The sequence below is a fragment of the Indicator indicator genome, chromosome 35 (genome assembly GCF_027791375.1).
Source record: "Indicator indicator isolate 239-I01 chromosome 35, UM_Iind_1.1, whole genome shotgun sequence".
Lineage (NCBI taxonomy): Eukaryota > Metazoa > Chordata > Aves > Piciformes > Indicatoridae > Indicator > Indicator indicator.
In genome coordinates this window covers 636,054-658,509 of record NC_072044.1, presented here as the reverse complement: position 1 = coordinate 658,509, position 22,456 = coordinate 636,054, and the positions used below count along the sequence as shown (strand labels likewise).

The window sequence follows — 22,456 nt, the reverse complement described above, 5'->3', positions numbered from 1 at the left end:
ACTGACTTGAAGCGACCAAGCTTGGTATTTATAGCTCAGTAAAGCTGGGAGGAACTCAGCACAAATTAGTCTGAATATTTACTCAGGACCTTCTGAAAGTTTTTCAGCCCCTGCTGGATACAGCGTACCTGCAGCCCCATGGTTTATTGACATCCTCACCTGATAGTTCAGGGCTAGGCAGCTACAACTGTTAGTTGTGACACCTTTGGAGCACAACTGGCTTTGGAGTTGACATCTTCTTCCCTGTTGGGGTTGGTCAGGTTGGTCAGGTTCACTCCAAAGTCCATCCTGAGGGACATGTACCACCAGACAAGTGTGTTCGGTCTGCAAGAGCTCAGAGCATGCAGACCCCAGGGCTACAGAAAAATGTTTGTGGAGAACACAGCTGAAGTCAGCAACACAGGCAGTGCTGCTGGACTCTCCACCCCGCCTGGAGCTGCTGAGTCATCTTGGGTTGGTTTGGTTTGGCTTTCAGTGCTCTCTCATTCTTTGCTTTGCCTCGAGTGACATCCTGCTTTGCTGTGCAGACCTCAGCTAAGGGACAGCTGGAGCATTCGCAGAATTTTCTGAGCTCTCCTCTCCTCTGGGAACTGGAGAAGGTGATGTTGTGTTTCTTGGCTGCCTCCCTGCTGCAGCCCTGTGTGGCACATGGGATGGCTCCCCAGTGACTGTGGCTGTTTGATATGGTGATGTTGATGTCCCCCCCCAGCAGCTGCACAGATGCTCCATGCTGATGAGACTTGGTTTCTCCTGGCTCATATCTCTCTGGGCCATGCACAAGCCCTTTGCCTCACTCTGCTCATAGGGAGGGACAGTGAGCACACAACAGTTGTGATGTTCCTTTAATTCCTTTGAGATTCAATGTTTTTTTTTTATGAGGGACTCTAAAGAGCTGGGCTGGAGGACATGCAGTGGTGTCCTGCTGACTCTGTCTTGACAAAACCCAGCTTGATGAGAATGAGAGGCCTATTTTCTTCTAAGTGTGAGACAATTGCCTTTCCAGGTGGAAAGGAGAAGTCCTGCATTGATCAAACAGCAGGGGAAATGTTGTCCTTTGGAACCTGGCACCTGGCTTGGCTGCCATGGCCCCTGTGTAATGTTTAATTGAGGGCAGACAGGAGCTCACTGCAGCTGCCATAAACATCTCTGAGAGCTGCCTAAGCCCTGGTGAGATGAGGTTTGGTGGTTAGCAGGAGGGGCATCAGCCAGGTGAGTGCGTGTGAATGCCCAGGGAGGTGTCTCAGGATGACTGTGGGTGAGGCAGGCTGGCCTCCTGACTGTGCTGTGGACAGGGAGAGCCGAGAAGAGTCTTAAAAGGTCTATGGAGACCTTAGGAGTACAGAGCTTGCTTTCAGAAGACCATTTGTTAAGGTGAAGAACCCAGTCAGAACTCATAAACCATTTAAAATGGGAATTTAGGGTGTGATTTCTCAATTGTCTTGCCCCTGTTCATAGAATCCTAGAACAGTTTGGGTTGGACTTAGAGATCATCCAGTTCCAACCCCCTGCCATGGGCAGGGACACCTCCCACCAGCCCAGGTTGCTCAAGGCCTCATCCAATCTGGCCTTGAACACCTCCATGTAGGGGGCATCCACAACCTCCCTGGGCAACCTGTTCCAGTGTCTCCCCATCCTCACTGTCAAAAATTTCTTCCTACTCTCCAGTCTCAATCTCCCCTCTCCTAGCTCGAAGCCATTGCCCCTCGACCTGTCACTCCCAGCCCTTGTCAAAAGTCCCTTCCCAGCTCACCTGGAGCCCCTTCAGGTACTGGAAGGCTGCTCTAAGGTCTCCCTGGAGCCTTCTCTTCTCCAGGCTGAGCAGCCCCATCTCCCTGACTGTCCCCACAGGGGAGGTTCTCCAACCCTCTGATCATCTTTGTGGCTTCCTTTGGCCCTGCTCCAGCAGCTCTATGCCATCATGACAGCTGGGGAAGAAGCCTCTCTAGGATAAAGCGATGTACTGAGCAGTCCTCTGGTAGGTGAAAAGGATCCTCCACAGTATTAAAGAATAACCTGGGATGCCCTTTGGGAATTGTCTGACAAGCACAGCAAAGCCACTGGGGACTTCTGCAAGGAACAAGTGTGAGAAGAACCAACGTGAACATGACTGAGTGGGGTGAGCAGGTTTTGCTGCTAGCCCTGCTCCTGTCAGGGACAGCACATGAAGCCTCTTCATCATCAGTCCTCCTGCTGAACATCCTTCCAGAAAATATTCAGCGTTCCAGGGCTGGGTTTTTGGATCAGTTTTCTCTTTGGAGTGCTTACACTGAATGCTCTCAAATTGCAAGAGCAACCTCAGCAGCTGCTGTGTGGGCTCCATGCTCTGCTCTCATTCATTCACCCACCTGACCCTGTCCACTGACACCACCCTCTCCAAAACCCAAACACTTCCTTCTGCAGTTCCCAGTATCGTGATGAATGGTGGGAGCTGGTGCTCTGCAAGCCCAGGAACCTTGGAGGAGGGCATGGGTTTGTTTTTGTGGTATGCACCAGCCAGGAACTCAAAATAGGCAGCAGGAAGTCTGGCAGGTTGGTAGTGGAAAGACAGAGTCTGTGTGTAAGGAGCAAGCTCCTACGGCATCTGAGGACAGCTCCATGAAGAGCAAAGGAGCTGCTGAGAACCAGAGGATCACAGAACTGCTTAGGCTGAAAAGACCTTCAGGGTCACCACGTCCAGCTGTCAGTCCAACACGGCCAAGTCCACTGCTAAACCATGGCCCTCAACACCACATCTCCACAGCTTTGAAACCCCTCCAGGAACAGGGACTCCACAATTACCCTGGGCAGCCTTCTGCAGGGCTTTGGGGAAGAAATTGTTCCTCATGCCCAACCTAAACCTCCCCTGGTGTAACTCAGGGCAGCTTCCTCTCATCTTCATTGCTTGTTCCATGGGAGAAGAGACTGACCCCCAGCTGGCTCCCACCTCCTTTCAGGGGGCTGTAGAGAGGCAGAAGGTCTCCCCATCCCTGGAGGTGTTTGAAAGCCTGAGGGACACAGTTTAGCACCAGCCTTGGTAGAGCCAGAGGTTGGATTTGATGATCTTAAAGGGCTTTTCCAACCAAATCTAGATAAGTTTTTTTATTTTTTTTTTATCCTTTATGGATAGGGCTGTGCTGGTTTTGTGGGGGTTAGGTGAGATCGTGTGGAAATCAGTGAGTGTTGGGATCTTTAATTATTGTCTTAGGCTATTAGGTTATTTATTAGGTTATTTTCTGAATTATTGTAGGCTATTCTTCATGCAGCACAGGACCAGAATATCTTATTTATTATTATTTACTGAGTTCTGCTATGGTAACAGTAGATTCTGGAGCACTGTGTCCAGTTCTGAGGCTCCCAGCACAAGGACATGGAACTGTTGGAGCAAGTCCAGAGGCCACGGAGATGATCAGAGGGCTGGAGAACCTCCCTTATGGGGCCAGGCTGGGACACTTGGGGCTGCTCAACCTGAAGAGAAGGCTCCAGGTAGACCTTAGAGCAGTATTCCAGTACCTGAAGGGGCTCCAGGAGAGCTGAGGAGGGACTTTTGGCAATGGCTTGGAGTGACAGGATGAGGGACAATAGCTTTGAGCTGGGAGAGGGGAGATTGAGACTGGAGAGGAGGAAGAAATTCTTTCCAGTGAGGGTGGGGAGACACTGGAACAGGTTGCTCAGGGAGGTTGTGGAAGTCCCCTGCCTGGAGGTGCTCAAGGCCAGACTGGATGAAGCCTTGAGCAACCTGGGCTGGTGGGAGGTGTCCCTGCCCATGGCAGGGTGGGTGGAGCTGGATAATTTTAAGGTCTCTTCCAATCCAAACTGTTTTATGATTCTTCACAGAAAGAAGTGCTTAGAGGTTGACCTCTAAGACTATTCAACACTCAATAAAGTGTTTCCCCACCTTTAAAGCCTCCAACAAGCTCTTCTCCAAACTTGAGTGCTTTGCAACAGAGACTTGGCACAGAGTGTTTGGCCACACTCAGATTCCACTGTTCACGTAACAGACACAAGATCCATAGCTGGGCCAAGAACTTTCATTTTTCCTTCTGAAAACAACTGACTGGATTCTATAAATTCCAGTGCTGACATTATGCAATACCCAGCACGATCTGAGTGGGAGCTGGAGTGTTCCTGTGCCCAACTATGTGGCATGCTCTATAAAAAATAAGTGTGGGAGCCTCTGCAGGTTCTATCTCTGCACCCAGCTGCAAACACAACTTCTTCCTTGCTCATGTCTGTCCCTCTCACCATCCTTCCACCCTCTTAGGAAGCCATCTGAACCTGAAGTATTAGGCTAGAAAATAAATGTGGACTCTTACTACTCTCATCACTGATGATGCTTGTTTTAGGAAACAGAGATGGCAGAGATGAGCTGCAGAGTGCAGCCAGGTCAGACTGTAGCACCTGGTGATGCTCCTGCATGCTCTGGGACACCCCATTGCCTCCTGCAATTAAAAAAAAAAAAAAAAAGTGCAGGATGAAGGCACCTCAATGAGCCTGGAGCAGAAATCCAAGCTGCTCCAGTGGCCTAGGGGCTCCTTGGAGGAAGACCGGCTTAGAAAACAGCGAATCATTACGTTTGAAAGAGACCTCGAAGATCATCCAGTCCAACTGCCAACCCAACACCATTCAGGCCATTAAACCCTGTCCCGAGGTGCTATGTTCACACACTTCCTGAACCCCTCCAGGGATGGGGACTCCACCACCTCCCTGGGCAGCCTGTTCCAATGCCTGACCACTCTTGCAGCAAGGAAATCGTTCCTAATCTCCAACCTAAGCCTCCCCAGGTGCAACTTCAGGCCATTTCCTCTCCTCCTAAAGCGACCCCCACCGGCTGCACCCGAGCCCCCCAGGCAAACCCCAACCCCGAGCAGCCAGCAGCAGGGGCCGGGACACCGGCTCCTCTCCACCCCGCCGTAAGCCACAAGGCCAGGGACACCCCCTCCCTCCCAACACCCCGCAGCCCCCGGGGGGCCTCCCGCTCGGCTCGGCCCGGGGGTGGGAAAGGACCATGGAGGGGCGGGCGGTCCCTGCCCGCCCTGGGGGGGAGCGAAGCTCGGCAGCCCCCTCCCCCGCCTGCCCGCCGGCTGCTGCCGCCGCCGCCGCCTTTCCTCGCCGCCCGGCCAGGCTACGCCGCCTGTGCCACCGCCGCCTCCATCTTGTGCGTGTGTCCCCTGCTCCCCCCCTCCCCTTCCCTTCCCCTCCACACGGCACCGGGAGCGGCGGGGGCGCTGGAGCGAGCGGGGCCCGGGGGAGGGAGGGGGGGGGGCGGGGGGGGGGTTGAGGGTGGTGGGGGGCGAAGCGGCACCGGGGCTGGAGCGGCAGCGGCGGGAGCAGCAGCGGCAGCGGCAACATGAGGAGGCGGCGCTGAAGAAGGTGGCGGTAGCCGGAGAGGACGGAGCCGACATCTTGTGCCCTCCCCTCCCGCCGCCGGCTGGGTGAGCCCGTCCGCCCCAGGGGGGAGGGGAGGGGGCGGCGGAACGAGAGGATTTAAAGAGGGGAAAAAAAAAAAAAAAAAAGGGGGGGGGGAAATAGATAAAAAATCCCCCCAAAAAGAAGGCGGCGGCAACGGTGAAGACCGCCACGGCGGCGGCGCGCTGAGGCGACCCAGGTAAAGCGCTGCGCGGCAGGCCGCGACACCCCCTCCCTTAGGGGGTCTCTCCTCCCTCACACACACCCGCGCCGGGGTCGCGGGAAGGTGACCGGGCAGGCGGGAAGGAGCCGAGGGAGGCGGGTGCGCTACAGCCTGCGGACCCCCGCTCCATCCCCGAGTGGCGAGAGCGGCCCCGCGGCCCCTCGCCGAGAAGCGGGTGGCGACGGAGAACCCCTCTATAAGGGGAACGGGAAGCGCCGTGTCAGCCCGGCCCCCCCTTTGCCGCCATCTTGCCCCCCCTTCTTCGCAGCGTCTGTGGGCGCCCCGCCCACCTTCTCCCACACTATTGGCCCAGGCGGGGTTCCTTAGGCCCGGGGCGCCTTGCTTTGCTATTGGTGGAGGGTCTGCAATGGACGGCGGCGACAGCCAATAGCCTCGTAGCAATGCTGCGTGCTCTCCCGCCTGGGTCCCGCTCTGCTTGGGGGCTTGTTCCGCTCCCGGGGGCGGTGTGGGCTCACCTGGGCAGGGCCGGGGACAGGCGGCAGGCGCAGCTCACCGCGCGCACCCTCCGCGCCGTCTCTTCCTACGGGTGTGGCTTTATTTTTGTCCGGGTATTCGCTGCGTCCTAACCTACATCACTGGGTGCGTCTTGGGGCTCCCTAGAGGGATCCTCTGGCCTTATATGCACAGGAGAGCTCCAGAGAAGGCTCCCGACAGAGCTCCCGGTTGGCACCTGGCGCAGCTTATGGCATGTCGTGATTCCCTCAGAGCGCTGCTGAGGCCAGACTTTGCCTTAAGTATTGCCCACAGCTCAGCTTAGCATCTCACACCCTCCCAGTCCTTGCAGCCTGGTGCGTCTGCAATCAGCTGGCCTTGGTTGCAGGGGGTTAATAGAGAACTCGTGTGCCACGCACTGCATGGCATCTACTGAGTACCAGTGAGTGCTCTTCGTTGTAGGCATCAGCATGGGCATGAGGAGCGCAGACCCTTGGCAGGTGTATGAGGAGAATATGGGCTTCTGGCAGGCGTGGATGTGGCTGGTATATGGAGGGACAAGGTAGTAGGACCTTCAGCCAGCATTTTAGTTGTCCAAGAAAGGGGAGAAGGGGGCTGTGAGTGTCCCAGGCTGTTTCTTTCCTCTGGGATCTGTTACTTTGATTTTATGGACACGTTTCTTGAATAGCTCCATAGGTGTCTGCTCCCCATGGTGCAGGGAGGGGTTTGAAATCCCAGCAAACAGCAACAAGTAGCCTGTAGCTGCGTGGGTGCCAGTGTGGGAGGTGGCAGCACCCAGAGGAACATCTCCAGACCTTGTGTTTGATTGGTGTCCTGAAGAGTCTTTGACATTGAACCCCAAACTTTTTACGTGTAGCCACTGCCAGTAATCATGGTGCACTGGTGTGGAACAAGAGCAACGCAGTTCTGATTTGCTGCTGCCCACCAAGATCTGGGTGGCAGTGTCCTTGCTCCACATCGTTGAGGATCTGCATCACCAAGGAGCCTTGCTCTTCACTGTGATCTCCAAATCATGCTGGAAAGGGTCAGGAAACTCCCCCAGCAGCACTGCCTTGAGCTCCTGCTTTGTCCCCTGCAGGTCAGCAGAGACCTGGCACTGGATAGAAAATCCTTGATGGTTCAGTGTGGGAAGGCTGGAAAGAATTTCTGCCACAGGAGGGAGGTTGAGGTCTTCTGCAGTGTGAGAGGGTCTTCCAGCCCTTGCAGATGGCCAATGCAGTATTGCCTGGGGGCATGTCACAGGCAATGTTTAGCTCTTGCTATAGAGGATCCACTTGTGCTGAATTTCCCAGGCTCTGTGTACCACAGGGGCCTGCACTGTGATGTTCTTCCATGCGAGGATATCTCCAGATTCTTTTCAGTGGAGCTTTCAACCCCTTATGAGAAATTTAAGTCTCCTCATTGAGTTGCTGCCTCTTGGTCACCTTTTACAGCCCTTCAGGTATCTTTGGTCCCCAGGTACAAACGCTGCTGCTCAGAAGAACTGAGCTTCTCCTGAGGCAGTTTCTGGAGTAGGAATCAGTTGATCCCTGGTGGCTTTGTGTCTTGTAGTGAGGCTCTTTGCTCGGTTGTGCTCTCTAGGAACCGCACCCCCTGCTCCTGGCGCAATCCCGGGCGGAAATGGACGATGGGAGGGTTTTGGAAAGCCTTGAGCGTGCTGTGGCTGTGGGACAACTGTTTGAACTTTCTGCTTTTTCACATCAGCAACCTTTGTCCCTGGTGGGGCAGAGTCACCATGGGCTGCAGTAGCATTTAACCCTTCCAAAGTCAGGTCTGCTCAGCGCTTCAGCACGCACAGGGACTGTTTGCAGAGGGATTCTGGCTTATTCCTGGCTGGGGAGATGTTTTCAAGTGTGCCAGGAAGACCAAAACATTCCTAGATTACTGCTTAGAACTTTTCTGTTGTTGCGGACAAGGTCACAGCGTTCAGCTCGGTGTGTCTGGGTTCATTTCATTGCCGCTTTCAAGGTATTTTGGAGGTGGGCAGCTGTGTCTTGCTCAGTTTCCAGCTGCATGCCTTACCCCAGGCACTCAGCTCTCCCTGGCAGCAGTTTCTGCGCTGTTTCAGGTGCTTTCGTGGAGCACTAAGTCATTGTGTGTTCTGCAGATGGTTTGTGGCAGTTGGTTGCTGTGGTGGAAACCCACCTTGGATAATTCCTTTAGACAACCAACGATTGTTTCACTAAGGCAACAGGAACACCACCCCCTTGGCTTTCACTTCAGCAGGTGAAATAAATAACCCTTGGGGTGCTTGCTGCTTCACTGAAATTCCTCATCCTTCAGCACTCCCTGCCTCCTTTTTCTTGAACACAATATTAATTGAGTGTGCTCAGCTCATGATAATTACTTTATCCTCCAATATCTTTTCTGCTCATATATCTTTTTTTGTCTATTATCTTCTCTGCCCATAACCCACCTGAATTGTAAGAGTTTTTCTAGTTCGTTTGAAGACCAAGTTGCTTTTATATCTTAATTTTAAAATTCTTTTTGGCTACTGATTGAAGCTCAGTAATTGGGTCTTTGCAGTCTGCTGATCAAGTGGCTAATTAGAGTTTTAAGGCAAAGGTTCTCAAATTGGTGGCACCTGGGTGGAAGCAGTGATCTGAAATGAAGTTGTGCCCTTCAGGCTCCATCGTTGTGGGTGTGCACCCTGGAACTGGCACCTTCAGCTGATTTCTGTGGATGCAAAGGAGGGTTTGGAACCTTCCCAAGACTTCTTCTGTTTCTTAGGACACAGGTGTGTTGTGACTTAGCCTTAGACTTTCTCTTTGAGGAGAAACTTGTTGCTCCTGGAGTTTGTGATAACCTTCTGGGAAAAGTTTTGGTCTTCTTTTAGGTCCTGCGAGGTGCTGCTTGCTCTGACTTGCAGGACTGAAGGTTTGTGGAGCTGTGTCCTTCCCAGAGCAGAAATAACACAACAGCCAAGTAGAAATTGTGGGTTTGCCAGTGGGTTTTCTTGTCTGTGGGTGCCACAGAGAGAGGCTGAAAGTGTGGGCTGCTCTAAACAAGGGTGAGGTGCTTGCTCAGGCCTCTGTGTAGCGACAGATAAGCCCTGGGCTGACTTATCTTCTCATGGAGATTTTTACATTTGCTTTTCTTTGTCTCCTCTTCAGCTTGTCACAGTCTCAGCCTATTCCTCCCCACAACTCACATTCCCATCCCTGACACGGCCCTTCTCACTTGCATTACTCACTTGGCCTCCTCTGCTTTCCCTCGTTGCTGCCTCTCTCCTTTGCCCTCAGATTGCCAGGCTCCTGCTGCCTGTCTCTTTCCTCCCCCAGCTCATCTCACCAGTTCCAGGCTTCTGCTCTTCTGCCCCTTCATGGGCACCTCCTTAATGTCAGGGGCTGGCTCTCAAATCATTATCTGTGCTGCTGATTAGCAGTTTGTGAAGGCAGAGCTGGCTTGGGCGCTTCATTAAGGCTCCGAGCAAATACCTTTGCAGTCTAGAAGCTGCTCTGCTGCTTTCCTGCTCATACCCCTGTGGACCCTCCATGCAGAACCAGCTTAGGTGCCTGAACATGGATTGTGGCTCCAGAGGAGCTAATGCTGAGCTTGTAAGTGCACCCTGGAGCCCTGCTACTTGTTCCCATGCTCATTCCCCTTTGCTTCCTCATGGATCCCACCAATGAGCAGAAGGGGTAGATGTTTTGTGTCCAGTTCTGGGCTCCACAGTTCAAGAGGGACAGGGATAAACCAGAGAGTGTCCAATGGAGGCTATGAGGATGATGAAGGGACTGGAACATCTGTCTGGTGAGGAAAGGCTGAGAGCCGTGGGGCTGTTTAGTCTGGAGAAGAGTGGCATGAGAGGGGATCTCATTAATGTTTACAAATATCTGAAGGGTGGGGGTCAAGAAGAAAGGGCCAGGCTCTTTTCAATGGTACCCAGTGACAGGACAAGGGACAATGGGCACAAACTGGAACTGACCAGGAGGAGAAAATTCTTTGGTGCTGGAGCCCTGGAGCAAGCTACCCAGAGAGGTTGTGGAGTCTCCTTCTCTGGAGACTTTCAAGACCCTTCTGGATGTGTCCTTAGTGATCCTGCTTTGACAGGGTGATTGCACTCAGTGATCTTTGGAGGTCACCTCCAACCCCTACCATTCTGTGTCCTTGTCTGACGCTGCCTCTGCCCTGCTCTGTTGCAGGGTCCCTGGGCCGCAGCGATGAGGAAGCCTCGGCGGAGGTCCCGGCAGGCCTTGGAGGGCAGACGCTCTCCCTCGCCCTACAGCCTCAAGTGCTCCCCGACTCGGGAGACGCTGACCTACGCCCAGGCCCAGCGCATCGTGGAGGTGGACATCGACGGACGGCTGCACCGCATCAGCATCTACGATCCCCTGAAAATCATCACTGAGGACGAGCTGACAGCCCAGGACATCACAGAGTGCAACAGCAACAAGGAGAACAGCGAGCAGCCCCTCTTCCCTTCCAGGTCTAGGAAGACACCTTCCAAAGGCAAGAAGAAGGAGTCCTGCTCCAAACGTGCATCAGGGACATCCTTACACTTACCCCAACCCAAGTTCCGCCTGGTGGACTCCTTCAGCCAGCCAGAGGCTGCTCCTCTCCCTGCCGCCTACTACCGGTACATCGAGAAGCCTCCTGAGGACCTCGATGTTGAGGTGGAGTATGACATGGATGAGGAGGATCTGGCGTGGCTGGAAATGGTCAATGAGAAGAGGAAGGACGATGGTTATGGGACAGTTTCTGCAGACACCTTTGAGCTGCTGGTGGATCGGTTGGAAAAGGAATCGTACCTGGAGAGCCGCAACAACAGCGCTCAGCAGTCCCTCATCGACGAGGATGCCTTCTGCTGTGTCTGCATGGATGATGAGTGTCACAACAGCAATGTCATCCTCTTCTGTGACATCTGCAACCTGGCCGTGCACCAGGAGTGCTACGGCGTGCCCTACATCCCTGAGGGGCAGTGGCTCTGCCGCTGCTGCTTGCAGTCCCCTTCTCGCCCTGTGGATTGTGTCCTTTGCCCAAACAAAGGTGGAGCCTTCAAGCAGACCAGCGATGGCCGCTGGGCTCACGTGGTTTGTGCCATCTGGATCCCGGAGGTCTGCTTCGCAAACACTGTGTTCCTAGAGCCCATTGAAGGGATAAATAACATCCCCCCGGCTCGGTGGAAGCTCACGTGCTACATCTGCAAGCAGAAGGGCATGGGAGCTGCTATCCAGTGCCACAAGGTGAACTGTTACACTGCCTTCCATGTCACCTGTGCCCAGAGGGCTGGGCTCTTCATGAAGATTGAACCCATGAGGGAGACCAACATCAACGGCACCACGTTCACCGTGCGCAAGACTGCCTACTGCGGGAGTCATTCCCCGCCGGGCACCATCAGAAAAGGCTCTTCAGCTGCTAGTGCCGAGGGGCAGGCAGGCACTGTGAAGGAGGAGAGAGAGGAGGAACCCATTTGTAGCCCTCCCAAAGGATCTCTGAAGAAGAACCAGGTGAAGTTGAAGCAGAAGATCAAAAAGGAGCCTGGTGACGTGACCAGCGGGCGTTCGTCTGTGCCCATGGTGACAGTCACACAGATCCCCTCTTACAGGTGAGTGGTGCAGGTTTGGGGCAGGAGCTGGACAGGGTCTGTTCAGAGGGCTCAGTCCCTCCTGTTGTTGACCTTGGAAACTGAAGAGTCAAGCCCCAACGACAGCTGTGTTCAGAGTGCTCTGCAGCATCACTCTGACCAGTGTTCTTCCACAGGAGCGTTGCTGGCACACTGTGGTTTCCCTGCTCTGCTGAGCAGCCGTCCCAGACTGTGCGTGGTCCCCACCAGCAAACACCCATCTACCACCTGAGTTCACACAGTTGGCTCTGAAGGTGTTTTTAAAACACTTCAGGCATTCCAGCTTGGCAGGCAGATAGGTGTCATCCTGCTGTTATTTTTTTTAATTAATCTCCTCATTTCTTAATTCCTCCTTTAGTTACAGAGCATGGCAGATCTGTCAGTGCTGCAGCGAGCTTTGAATTTGGCTGTGGATTACTTTTTTTTTCCCAGCTCTTTCTCATCAGAACTAGGTAGTGCTGAATCTTTGGTGCCTTAGGAAGTGTGGTGATGGGTTTTGAAGAGATAAGCTTTGGAAAAGTACTGATAAGGCACAGTGTATAATCTAAGACATGGTTTGAAAAGGTTAGAACAGATGATGCATTACTCTTGGACTCCTGTCAATTTAGTATCCCAGGCTCTAGCTTAATAACATCAGACTTAAGTGACCCTCAGGAAAAGTTCTTGACACTGAAAGTAGTTTTGAAATCAAGGCTGGGAGCTGAATTGGTGGTTGAGCACAATGCCCATGCTGTGGCAAGTGCCTGGGGAATAGCTGCTACTAACCTAGGGGGGCACATATGGCTTCGTGGTGGGCAGGCCCCAGGCTGTACCAGCTGCATTGTGGCTCAGAGCATTGACACAACACCACAAAACTTCATTAGAGCAGTCAGACAATGGAACCATCTCCCAGGGGGAGCAGTGCATTCCCCTACACTGCTCAGTTGTTAGACTCAGTGTGACAGGGTGCTGGGCCAGCTCATTTCAACTACACCATCCCCTAGAAAGGTTGGACCAGGTGATCCTTGGGGTCCCTTCCGAGCTGGCGTTGTGTGATCGTGAACCCTGACAGTATCACTGGGGTCTGCAGAGTCAGAATTTGCAGCTGGCTCCATGACATCTCTCTGCTTCCTTCAGGCTGAACAAAATCTGCAGTGGCCTCTCCCTGCAGAGGAAGAACCAGTTCATGCAGAGGCTCCACAGCTACTGGCTGCTGAAGCGGCAGGCACGGAACGGGGTGCCCCTGATCCGGCGCCTGCACTCGCACCTCCAGTCCCAGAGGAACGCCGAGCAGGTACCTGGGCCCCGGCTGAACCTCTGGGGGAGGGTGGAGAGCTTGCATTCCAGGAAGAGATGTGCTTGATGCAGGGCTGGGAAAGGGAGTGAGGGTGGAAGGATCAGTAGGTGACCTGCTCAGAGTCTCTTTTGGTCTCCCTTTGGTGTGCTCAAGCCTGGAGAGCTGAGTCACGAGGATGTCCCTTGTGTCACTGGAACTGGTGTTGATGGACCAGCAGGTTAAGAGTTTGTCCCCTGAGTCAGGGTTGTGCAATGATGTAATGGGCCTTTGGTGAGCTGATCTTTTAGATGAATCACAAAACCACTCTCCTCACAAGTGATTAAAGGTCCCCTCCTCAAAAATGGGTGTTAGCTCCAGAGTCCTGCCCACGGTCATTCTTCCTGCAGCTTCTTCAACTCCTCACCCTCCCGTGCACATTCGTGTGGAAGTGTAGACATAATCATCAGCTCTGCAGTCCTTTGCTTCCTCCTCTGAGCTGATGTCCAGAGTCATTTGATCTCAGTGCTATTGGAGAGCCCTGCTTTGGGACAAGAAATAGTTGGTGAAGTAATGAAACAGTTGGACTCTACCCTCTACCTGCAGACTGTCAGGAGGTGCCGTGCACCTTGTGCATGTGCCTTTTGGCTACACTTGGAGGAATTTCTAGGCTTTTAGTTTGCATGAGGACTACTCTGTGTGATTAATAGAAAAACTATTTCCCATTCCTCAGCCTGGAGCTTGGAGAGGTTCAGCATTTCCTTGGTGTCTTGAGTTGGCAGCTTACCAGAAGTAATTTCTTAAAAATAAACATCTAATAAACAGAAACCATTGGGGTCTTGTGGAGCAATTGTCCTCTCTTGGCAGTCATGTGGGAGTGTTTGCACTTCAGCTGTACCCTTAAGCCCATGTAAAAAGCTGCAGATTCAGGAGAGGCAGGATTTGCTTTACAAAGCCACTGAACTGTGCCTTGGAAGGTGTGGGCTCATCTCCCAGCGTTGGCTGCTCCTTTGTATTTTGGCAAATCTCTTTCTGTTTCTTGTTGGGTACAAAGAGGACAAGAATAGCTCTTCTCTCCTGTGCTTTTCCCTTTGTACTGCAGACCCTTTGGGCTGCCTCTTTGGTGCACAGCAGCCAACAGAAGAATTTCCAGCCTCTGTAATGAACCTGGATATGAAAGCAGGGAGGGTGTAAATGAGCACACGCTGAAGTGAGCTCCCAGAGCGTGGGATTTAGCTTCACAGAAAAGGTGGAATCCAGCAAGGCTGACGTTAGGTTGTCAGACAGCTGAGTGTTGGGGAGTAGGCTGGACAAGAGGCAAGGAGACAGGAGGAAGGCTGAGAGCACTTCATACCTAGAAAGAAGAGGAAAGGCAGAAGGCAGTTCTTGGTTTCATCTCACCCCACTGCTGTGCCTTGCAGAAGGAGCAGGATGAGAAGACCACTGCAGTGAAGGAGGAGCTGAAGTACTGGCAGAAGCTGCGGCACGACCTGGAGCGGGCACGGCTGCTGGTCGAGCTGATCCGCAAGAGGGAGAAGCTCAAACGGGAGCAGGTGAGTTCAGCTTTGCCTGTCAGGTTGCTGCCTCCAGCTTTGTTCTCATGCAAGATTGGTAGAGTTGTTTTGCTGTTTGTTGAGTCCAACCACTGTGGTGGGTTGAAAATTCCCTCCCCAACATTCAGTTTGCCAGACCAGCTCAGTTGGAAGCAAATGAAAGCTGTGTTTGCAAACAAAACCACAAGCTACAATGGAACGAAATGAATATGTACAAAATAATACAGGATTTGCCAATGTTTACAGGTATTTACAATTAATGACAAGTGAGGACCCCCTGGCCAAAAACCAGCGGAAGCTAATAGCTTCTCCCTCCCTGCCTGCCCCTTACCCCCTTGTGCACAAAAGGGACAAGAGAAAGGAGCAGAGAGATGTTAGAACTTAGCCAAAACAATGCATTCAAGGTCAAGCAGAAGCACAAAGTTAGTATCTCCCAGAGCGAAGAGGTGAGAAGATAGATTGTTTTGCACAACTAGTTTAAGTCCATTATCTCTTCCAATGGGATTGTTTAGAACTATCATTATCTTCCTTTTTACACCCAATAGTGATTTATTTACATTTTACCACCTTTCTGTTCAATATCTGTGGAAAATTTTTAAAGGCATAGCCTAAAACTACCACAACCACTTACCCACCACCACCATGACAGTTAACCCATGTCCCAGAGACCACCAGGCTGGTGGTGTGGTGACCTGAGGTTTCAGAGCTGGGGTGATGATTCAGGAGAAACTGGAGGGAGACACCTCTCAAATACCCTGTCCTTGATAACTGTGCTCATCACTGTTCTCCTGGCCCCAGGTCAAGGTTCAGCAGGCTGCTATGGAGCTACAGCTGACCCCTTTCAACGTCCTTCTGCGCACCACGCTGGACCTGCTGCAGGAGAAGGATGCTGCCCAGATCTTTGCAGAGCCTGTGAACTTGAAAGAGGCAAGTCTCCTTCCTAGAGGTGTCTGATGGGCTGTAGATGAGGCATTGCTGGGCAGCAGCTCGTGTGCTCTCATAACCCTGGAAGCACAAACCACTTTGTCCCAAGATGCTGGTGGGCTAAAGAATATCACAGAGAGGACTCACAGTGTGTGTGTCCTGGCCCAAGAAAGGGTGTTTGTGTTCTGAAAGCTTCAACAGATCTCAGACAAGTAATGTCTGCAGAGCCAGGATTGTAGAATCATAAAGGCTGGAAAAGACCTTCAAGATTCACAGATTGTATGAGGTTGGAAGGGACCCTCAAAGGTCGTCTTGTTCAGCACCCCCAACTAGATCAGGCTGCCCAGGGCCACATCAAGTCTGATCTTGAATGTCTCCAGGGATGGGGCCTCAACCGCATCCCTGACCAACCTGTTCCAGTGTTTCACCACTCTCATTGTGCAGAACTTCCCCCTCATGTCCAACCTAAACCTCCCCTGCTCCACTTTGCCCCTCGTCCTATTGCTACAAGTTTATTGCAAGCAGCCCCTGCCCAGCCGTCCTGTAGGTCCCCGACAGATACTGAAATGCAGCTGCTCTAAGGTCTCCCTGGAGCCTTCTCATCTGCAGGCTGAACAGCCCCAATTCATTCAACCTGTCCCCAGAGGTGAGGTTCTCCAGCCCTCTGATCATCTTCATAGCCCTCTGGACCTGCTCCAGCAGGTCCATGTCCCTCTTGTGTTGAGTATCCCATAGCTGAGTACAGCACTGAGGTGAGGTCTCACCAGAGCAGCTCATCAAGTCCAAACATTAACCCAGCACTGCCAAGGCCACCACTCAAACACGTCCCTTGGCACCACATCTCCACACCGTGTCTGCTTTGCCTGGGTGGCACAGGAGCTCAGTGTCCCTTGCTGGTGGAAGGGGCAGCCAGGTGCTGGTGCTGGGCTGGTAAATGGTGTTTGTAATTGTACAGGTTTTATATGTTTAGGTTCCAGATTACCTGGAATTCATTTCCAACCCAATGGATTTTTCCACCATGAGGCGGAAGCTGGAGTCCCACCTGTACCGAACCTTGGATGAGTTTGAGGAAGACTTTAACCTTATAGTTGCCAACTGCATGAGGTATAATGCTAAAGAAACGATTTTCCACCGAGCAGCTGTCCGCCTCAGGGACCTGGGGGGAGCCGTCCTGCGCCATGCACGGCGGCAGGCTGAAAGCATCGGCTTTGACCCTGCTGTGGGGCTTCACCTGCCTGAGTCACCCAAAACCAAGGACTTTTACCGCTTTTCTTGGGAGGATGGTGAGTGCTGAGCAGCTCCTCTTCGCCTTCTGGCACCTCATAACTCTCTGTCTTTGCTCTGAGCTCGGTACCCAGCCTGCATGGAGCTCCCAGCTGCCGGTCAGGGTACAGGAATGTTCGTACCCAGCTGTTCACAGCGTTGGGGTGAAAGGGAGCCTCAAAGGTCATCTCGTCCAGCACCCCTGCAATCAGCAGGGACATTCCCAACTAGATCAGGCTTCTGAGAGCCACATTAAGTCTGATCTTGAGTGTCTCCAGAGATCGGGCCTCAAGCACATCCCAGGGCAACCTGTTCCAGTGTCTCACCCCTCAGGTTGTGCAGAACATCCTCCTGATGTCCAACTTAAATCTCCCCTGCTCCAGTTTCAAGCCACTGTCCCTCGTTCTGCCACCACAGGCCCTTCTAAACAGCCCCTCTGCAGCCTTCCTGTAGGTCCCCTTCAGGTATTGAAATGCAGCTCTAAGGTCTCCCTGAAGCCTCAATTTATTCAGCCTGTCTTTGCAGGAGAGGTGCTCTTACATTGCCTCTCCCATCTGCTCTTAGCAATTCCTAAACCCCCAAACTAAAGCAGTTGGTTCATGGATGGCGGTGTGTGGGGTGAGACCTGGCAGTGCTCTCAAATGCTTCTCCAAGAAGCCTTACTCCTTCCCTTCATGCTGCACTCTTTTGCTGCAGTGGATAACATCCTCCTCCCGGAGAACCGTGCTCACCTCTCCTTGGAGGCCCAGCTGAAGGAGCTGCTGGAGAAGCTGGACTTGGTGAGCAGCATGAGGTCCAGCGGCGCCCGGACGCGACGCATGCGGCTGCTGAGGAGGGAGATCAACTCCGTTCGGCAGAGGCTGGCCCAGCAGCAGAGCAAGACCCTGCCCAACGGGGAGCCTGTGCCATGGGAGGAGGGGCTGGAGAAGACAACGAGGGAAGGGGAGGAGGAAGGGGAGAAAGGTGAGAGGTGGCAGATGGCGGTGGCTGGTAGGACTCTTTGCAATAACTCTGAAATGCTCAAGCATATTCTTTATTCCTTTAGCAGATGAAGCCAAGCCCCCACACCCTCCAACCCTGGAGCCCACGGGACCTGCACCCTCCCTCTCAGAGCTGGACTCTCTGCAGGACCCTCCAAAGCTCAAACCCATCAGTGACAGCAAGTCCCTGAATCAGCTGCAGAAGAGGATGGTGTCAGACAGGGAGCTCTTTGAGAAGCAGGCTCTGGAGCGGGAGAGCAAAGCCTTCCAGCGCCTGCTCAGCGACAGGGGCCTCAACGGGCTGGCCCTGCCGCCCCCCGACAGCCCCGACAGCCCCTGCCTGGGCGGCGTGGGCCGCAGGACATCTGTGCTCTTCAAAAAGGCTAAGAACGGGGTGAAGCTGCAGAGGGGCCTGGACTGCTCCCTGGAGAACGGGGAGGACCGTGGGCAGCGTTCCCCTGCCCGCCCTGCTGCCGAGCGCCCGGCGCGCAAGAGGACACAGAGCAGGGCCTGCAGCGACAGCGAGGGAGAGAAGTCCCCCAGGCAGGCAGGGCAGAGAGGTAATTCCTGGGGGGTTCTATTCTGTACCCTTGGAGTCTGTGAGGTGGGGCTGAGGGATACTCTTGGGCTATCAAAGACATCTGCATCCAGACTGCTGGAGTGCATCAAGAAGAGTGTGGCCAACACGTTTGAGGGAGGTTCTCCTCCACCTCCACTCTGCTGTAGTCAGGCCACATCTGCAGTACTGGGTCCAGTTCTGGGCTCCCCAGTTCAAGAGAGACAAGGGACTACTGGAGAGAGTTCAGATGCTGAGGGGCCTGGAAGGAGGAAAGGCTGAGAACCCACACCTCAAATATTATCTTGAAGATGTTTGGCTGTTAGAAAGTGGCCAGCAGACTGGGAGTGGGAGGAAAGGACTTGAATGCGAGGATTAACTTTACCAGGACAGGTTAAAGGAGACAAAAATGGCTTCTCCAAAGAGTTGGGGGGTCTGTCCACTTCATCTGCCAGTACCTGTGACCGAGTGAGCTGTGCTTTCTCGGGCCTGTTCCCATGGGCAGGCACCAGCTCGACAGCCTAGCCCAGGCTGAGGCAAGGAGAAGTCCCTGGCAGTCAGCCTGAAGTCTCCCAGTCCTTTCTAAACAGACTGGAAGCCAGGTGAACAAGTGGTTCATTTCCTGGCCTCTGGGCTTCTCCAACAAGCTGGGTGCTGAGTGGAGTTCTCCTGTTAACATCCCTGGGCACCTCTCCAGTGCTGCTTCCTCAGAGGCAGCCCAATTTTCCATCTGTTGGGGTAGAAATAGCTTCTGATCGTCACCTTTGGGTTGCTGCTGGGTCTGGAGAGCTCAGTGTGGAATTTCCCTCTCTGGCTGAGGTACTCAGCATCTTTGTGGCTGGCAGTGGTGTGACAGTGACCTTACCTGAGCTTTGGCAGCAGCTCTGTGTGTTGCTGCTGCTGTGTTGGGCTGATTCCCATTTTCTCCTTGGCAGGGGTCACCAATGGCTTCATGAAGCACACTGAGAGTGGCTCTGACTCCGAGTGCAGCTCTGGCCTGGCTGGTGGACTGGTGTTTGAAGCCTGCAGGTAAGTGCCCCATGCAGGACTTCCCCAGAACACCTTCTGTGTCTAGATTGATCTACCTGGGCTTATTGTTTGACCTCTATGACTTCTGACTTTGTGTGTTGACCCTGCACAAAAAACAAGTGCCAGGGGTTGTGCCAGGGGAGGTTTAGGTTGGGTATCAGAAGAAACTTCTCCACTGAAAGGGCTCTCAAACACTGGAACTGGCTGCCCAGGGAGGTAGTTGAATTCCCATCCCTGGAGGTGTTTAAAAGCCTCAGAGATGCGGTGCTGAGAGGCATGGTTGAGCACCAGCCTTGGTAGAGTTAGAGAATGGTTGGGGCTGATCAGAAAGCTGGGGACAGACTTTTGAGCTGGGCCTGTTGTGACAGGACGAGGGGTGGTGGTTTGAAACTAAAAGAGGCAGATTCAGACTAGATGAAAGAAAGTTTTTCCACTGAGGATGGCAAAACCCTGGCCCAGGTTGCCCACAGAGAGGTGGGAGATGCCCCATCCCTGGAACTGTTCCAGGTCAGGTTGTTTGGGGCTGAGAGCAACCTGCTCTAGTTGCAGATGTCCCTGCTGACTGCAGGGGGTTGGACTGGCTGAGCTTGAAAGGTCCCTTCCCACCCAAACCAGGCTGGGATTCTGTGATCTTCTGCTCAGTCATTGCCATGACCCTGTGTTCAAGAAGCTACTGCAAAAAACTGTGGTAAAGCAAGGAGCTGCATGGAAGGAAGCAAAAAAGAGAGGGCTGGGTTCACACAGTTGTGATGTCACATAAAGAAGGGCCCTTGAGTCAGGCAGAAATCCCTAATTGCCCTGCTTTACCTCGTACCGGCTGAGGACATTCATTTTTCTTATGTGTCTTGCGGGGCATCGCGTCATTGTTTTAATTATTGAATCGGCTTTCATAGGAAATCTGGCCGTGTCTCATGAGATGACCATTTTGAGCTCGTTCGCTTTGAGACCCGCTTATCCGACTCTTTTGTTTACTCAATCTCAATTTTAGCTTGTGGTGAACGAGGATACCTCTTTCGCCTGCGCGCCGTTCCTCTATACTGGGAACAGCTGTTTGTAGATGTCTTTAGTATTGTATACTGTGGTGCGGTAACTGTGGCGACGTAGACGCTTAGCGGAAAGGGAGGCTTGCGATTTTGAAGAGGCCTAGGGGTACGAGGGTGTCCTGATGTCGTAGGTTCCCCACGAGTTTTAACATTACGGTAGGTAGTTCGGTCGGTGTCGCTGTGGATTATTGTTTTCCTGTTTTAGTGGTGGTGCTTTGGGGTGCGATGAGTTTCTTTGATGCGGTGGAAATTACTGATTGGGTCACTCGCACCTGAAGTCTATTCATTTCATGCCCGGCCTGTTAGTTGCTGCAAGACTCCGTTCTAATCCCAGATTCCTCTCGCCGCCGATTTTGTCGTATTCTGGCGCTGGTTGTGATATTACGATTTTACCGTGTCTCCCCACGGTCTCTTGGTGGTTTGTCTGTATTCAGTTGGCTTGTCGGTATGTTGTTTAACGAGATACATCGAAGTTCGTTTGTTCGTCCCGGCGCTCGCTCTTTGGATATTCTGTCCTCTTATTGCCGTCAAGAGGTGGTTTTCATTGTGTCATGTGCCTACTCTTTCTGGAACTAGGGACATCTTTTTCACCGTACGCAATCTTTAGGGGTAGATGCGTACTTGTCTGGTTAGTTAGGTGGTTTGCTCCTGCCGACGCGCTGGATGTTTTTTTTTTTTTGTTTTCGCTGCCATGCAACCGTCCATAGATTCTCGCTGTAGCTCGGGCAGGTTTGTGTCCTTGAGGTCCAGTGTGTGGGGCTTTTTTCCTCGGCCTCTCTGTTTGGAGGTTTTTTTTCGATCCTGTACCGCCGTGTATTGGCTATATTGTTTGGTTACCGCATTTTGTTATCTTTTTCTACTGGTGGGTAGTCGGCGTGTGGTCTCTTTCGATTTTGTATTCGCATACGTGGCGCTCTAATATCATCACTCGATTGTAGACCGTGCACGTTATTCGTGGTGCCTGGGTGTCGGCAGGATTATGTAGGAGGACATGCCGTTTCTTTTTGCTGGTGGTGAGTGGAGTCTGCGCTCCCCCCTGCAGCACTGTTGTGTAGCCACCGCACTGCCTACTTCCCTACAATTCCGCGTCTCCTTGCAGCGCCGTAGCGCAGCGGCGCAGACCATGGTTAGTCCTAGTCCGTGGTTTTGTTTAATAGATTTAGGGCCCCAGTTTTCAAATTTCAATCTTTTGCTCCGTCGATTGCTAATTTTGTCCTTTAAGACCTCGTAGAGCGTCATTTATATTGGGCCTATGTATCTGTGTTTCTCCATCTCATGATGGATTCGAGTTTTTCATTCCCGCGTCACAATTTTCGTAAGCCAGTGGTTTCGCGACCATGGTGTAACCTGTGCAGGCTCGGGGGCTGTAGCGTTCCTTGATCCTTTTTGCCTGCCGTCGCCAGAGAATTTAACCTCGGCTCGGCACTTCTTTCCCGCCGACTTACCCAGCAGCGCTTTGTGGGTTTCAGTCCGGCGGGGCATGGTTGATTGCTTGCCGGCCAACGCTCGGATGTTCGGTTCCCCGCTTTTACTTTGGTGTTTGGTCGTTGACGGGCGCCAACTGGTCCGCCCGTGGGGTGCCATTGTGAGACTATATTGCCCGGTGTGGCCACGGTGCTTCAGATAGCTGCATAGGATATCTCACCTGTTCGTATTCTTCTCTTAATGTGGCAGGAATGCCTTTAATTTTGTTCGAAAGCCGCTGATAGTTGGACTCGTCCGTGTGGAGGTAGTTAGCGGCCGCAAATGTTTCATTGGACGTTTTCGTGGATGCTAGGTTCGCCATCTCAGATTTTTCGCTTGTGACTAGGACGTGGCTGGTTGCTTAGGCGGCAGTCTTTCATTATGTCCTCCGTTGGGCCCTTTGGGTGTCTGTGCTCTTAGGCGCATATAGTACCTTCTATCCGGTCACCCCGTCTGTTAGACAGTTCTTCGTATTTCAGTTGCCCGGTGTTCTCCCTGCTACGTGTCCCCCTACCGAGTGTGTGTATTTTTCGCTACGTGGGTGTAGCCTTTTTCGGGTGTCCACTGCCGACTATACTATTAAAATCTGGCAATCCACTTCCCTCTCTTGCATTCACACATTTATTGTCCACCAATCCCCCCTCTTTTGCATATGATCTTCTGAATATGGCAGGATACGTCCCGAATCCCTGTTTTTATTCCCTACATTTTATTAGTTTTTGTCTTATTCTTTAGGTTCTATTT

At 52.8% G+C, this 22,456-nt stretch overlaps 2 protein-coding genes across 2 annotated transcripts in view; both read left to right on the top strand.

The window, feature by feature from the left end:
• The first annotated feature begins 2,103 nt into the window (after positions 1–2,103).
• Positions 2,104–5,935, top strand: LOC128978024 (myosin IC heavy chain-like). Its single transcript, XM_054395768.1, has 3 exons — positions 2,104–2,116; positions 4,795–5,134; positions 5,626–5,935. Exons 1-3 carry the CDS (start codon positions 2,104–2,106, stop codon positions 5,933–5,935), a joined length of 663 nt encoding a protein of 220 aa, XP_054251743.1.
• A 4,310-nt stretch (positions 5,936–10,245) lies between these two features.
• BRPF3 (bromodomain and PHD finger containing 3) overlaps positions 10,246–22,456 on the top strand; it is a 17,807-nt gene continuing 5,596 nt past the window's right edge. Inside the window, 8 exon segments of the mRNA XM_054395767.1 lie at positions 10,246–11,630; positions 12,765–12,921; positions 14,322–14,453; positions 15,252–15,380; positions 16,348–16,660; positions 17,337–17,603; positions 17,689–18,180; positions 19,112–19,205. Of these exon segments, the coding sequence (XP_054251742.1) occupies positions 10,246–11,630; positions 12,765–12,921; positions 14,322–14,453; positions 15,252–15,380; positions 16,348–16,660; positions 17,337–17,603; positions 17,689–18,180; positions 19,112–19,205 (2,969 nt within the window).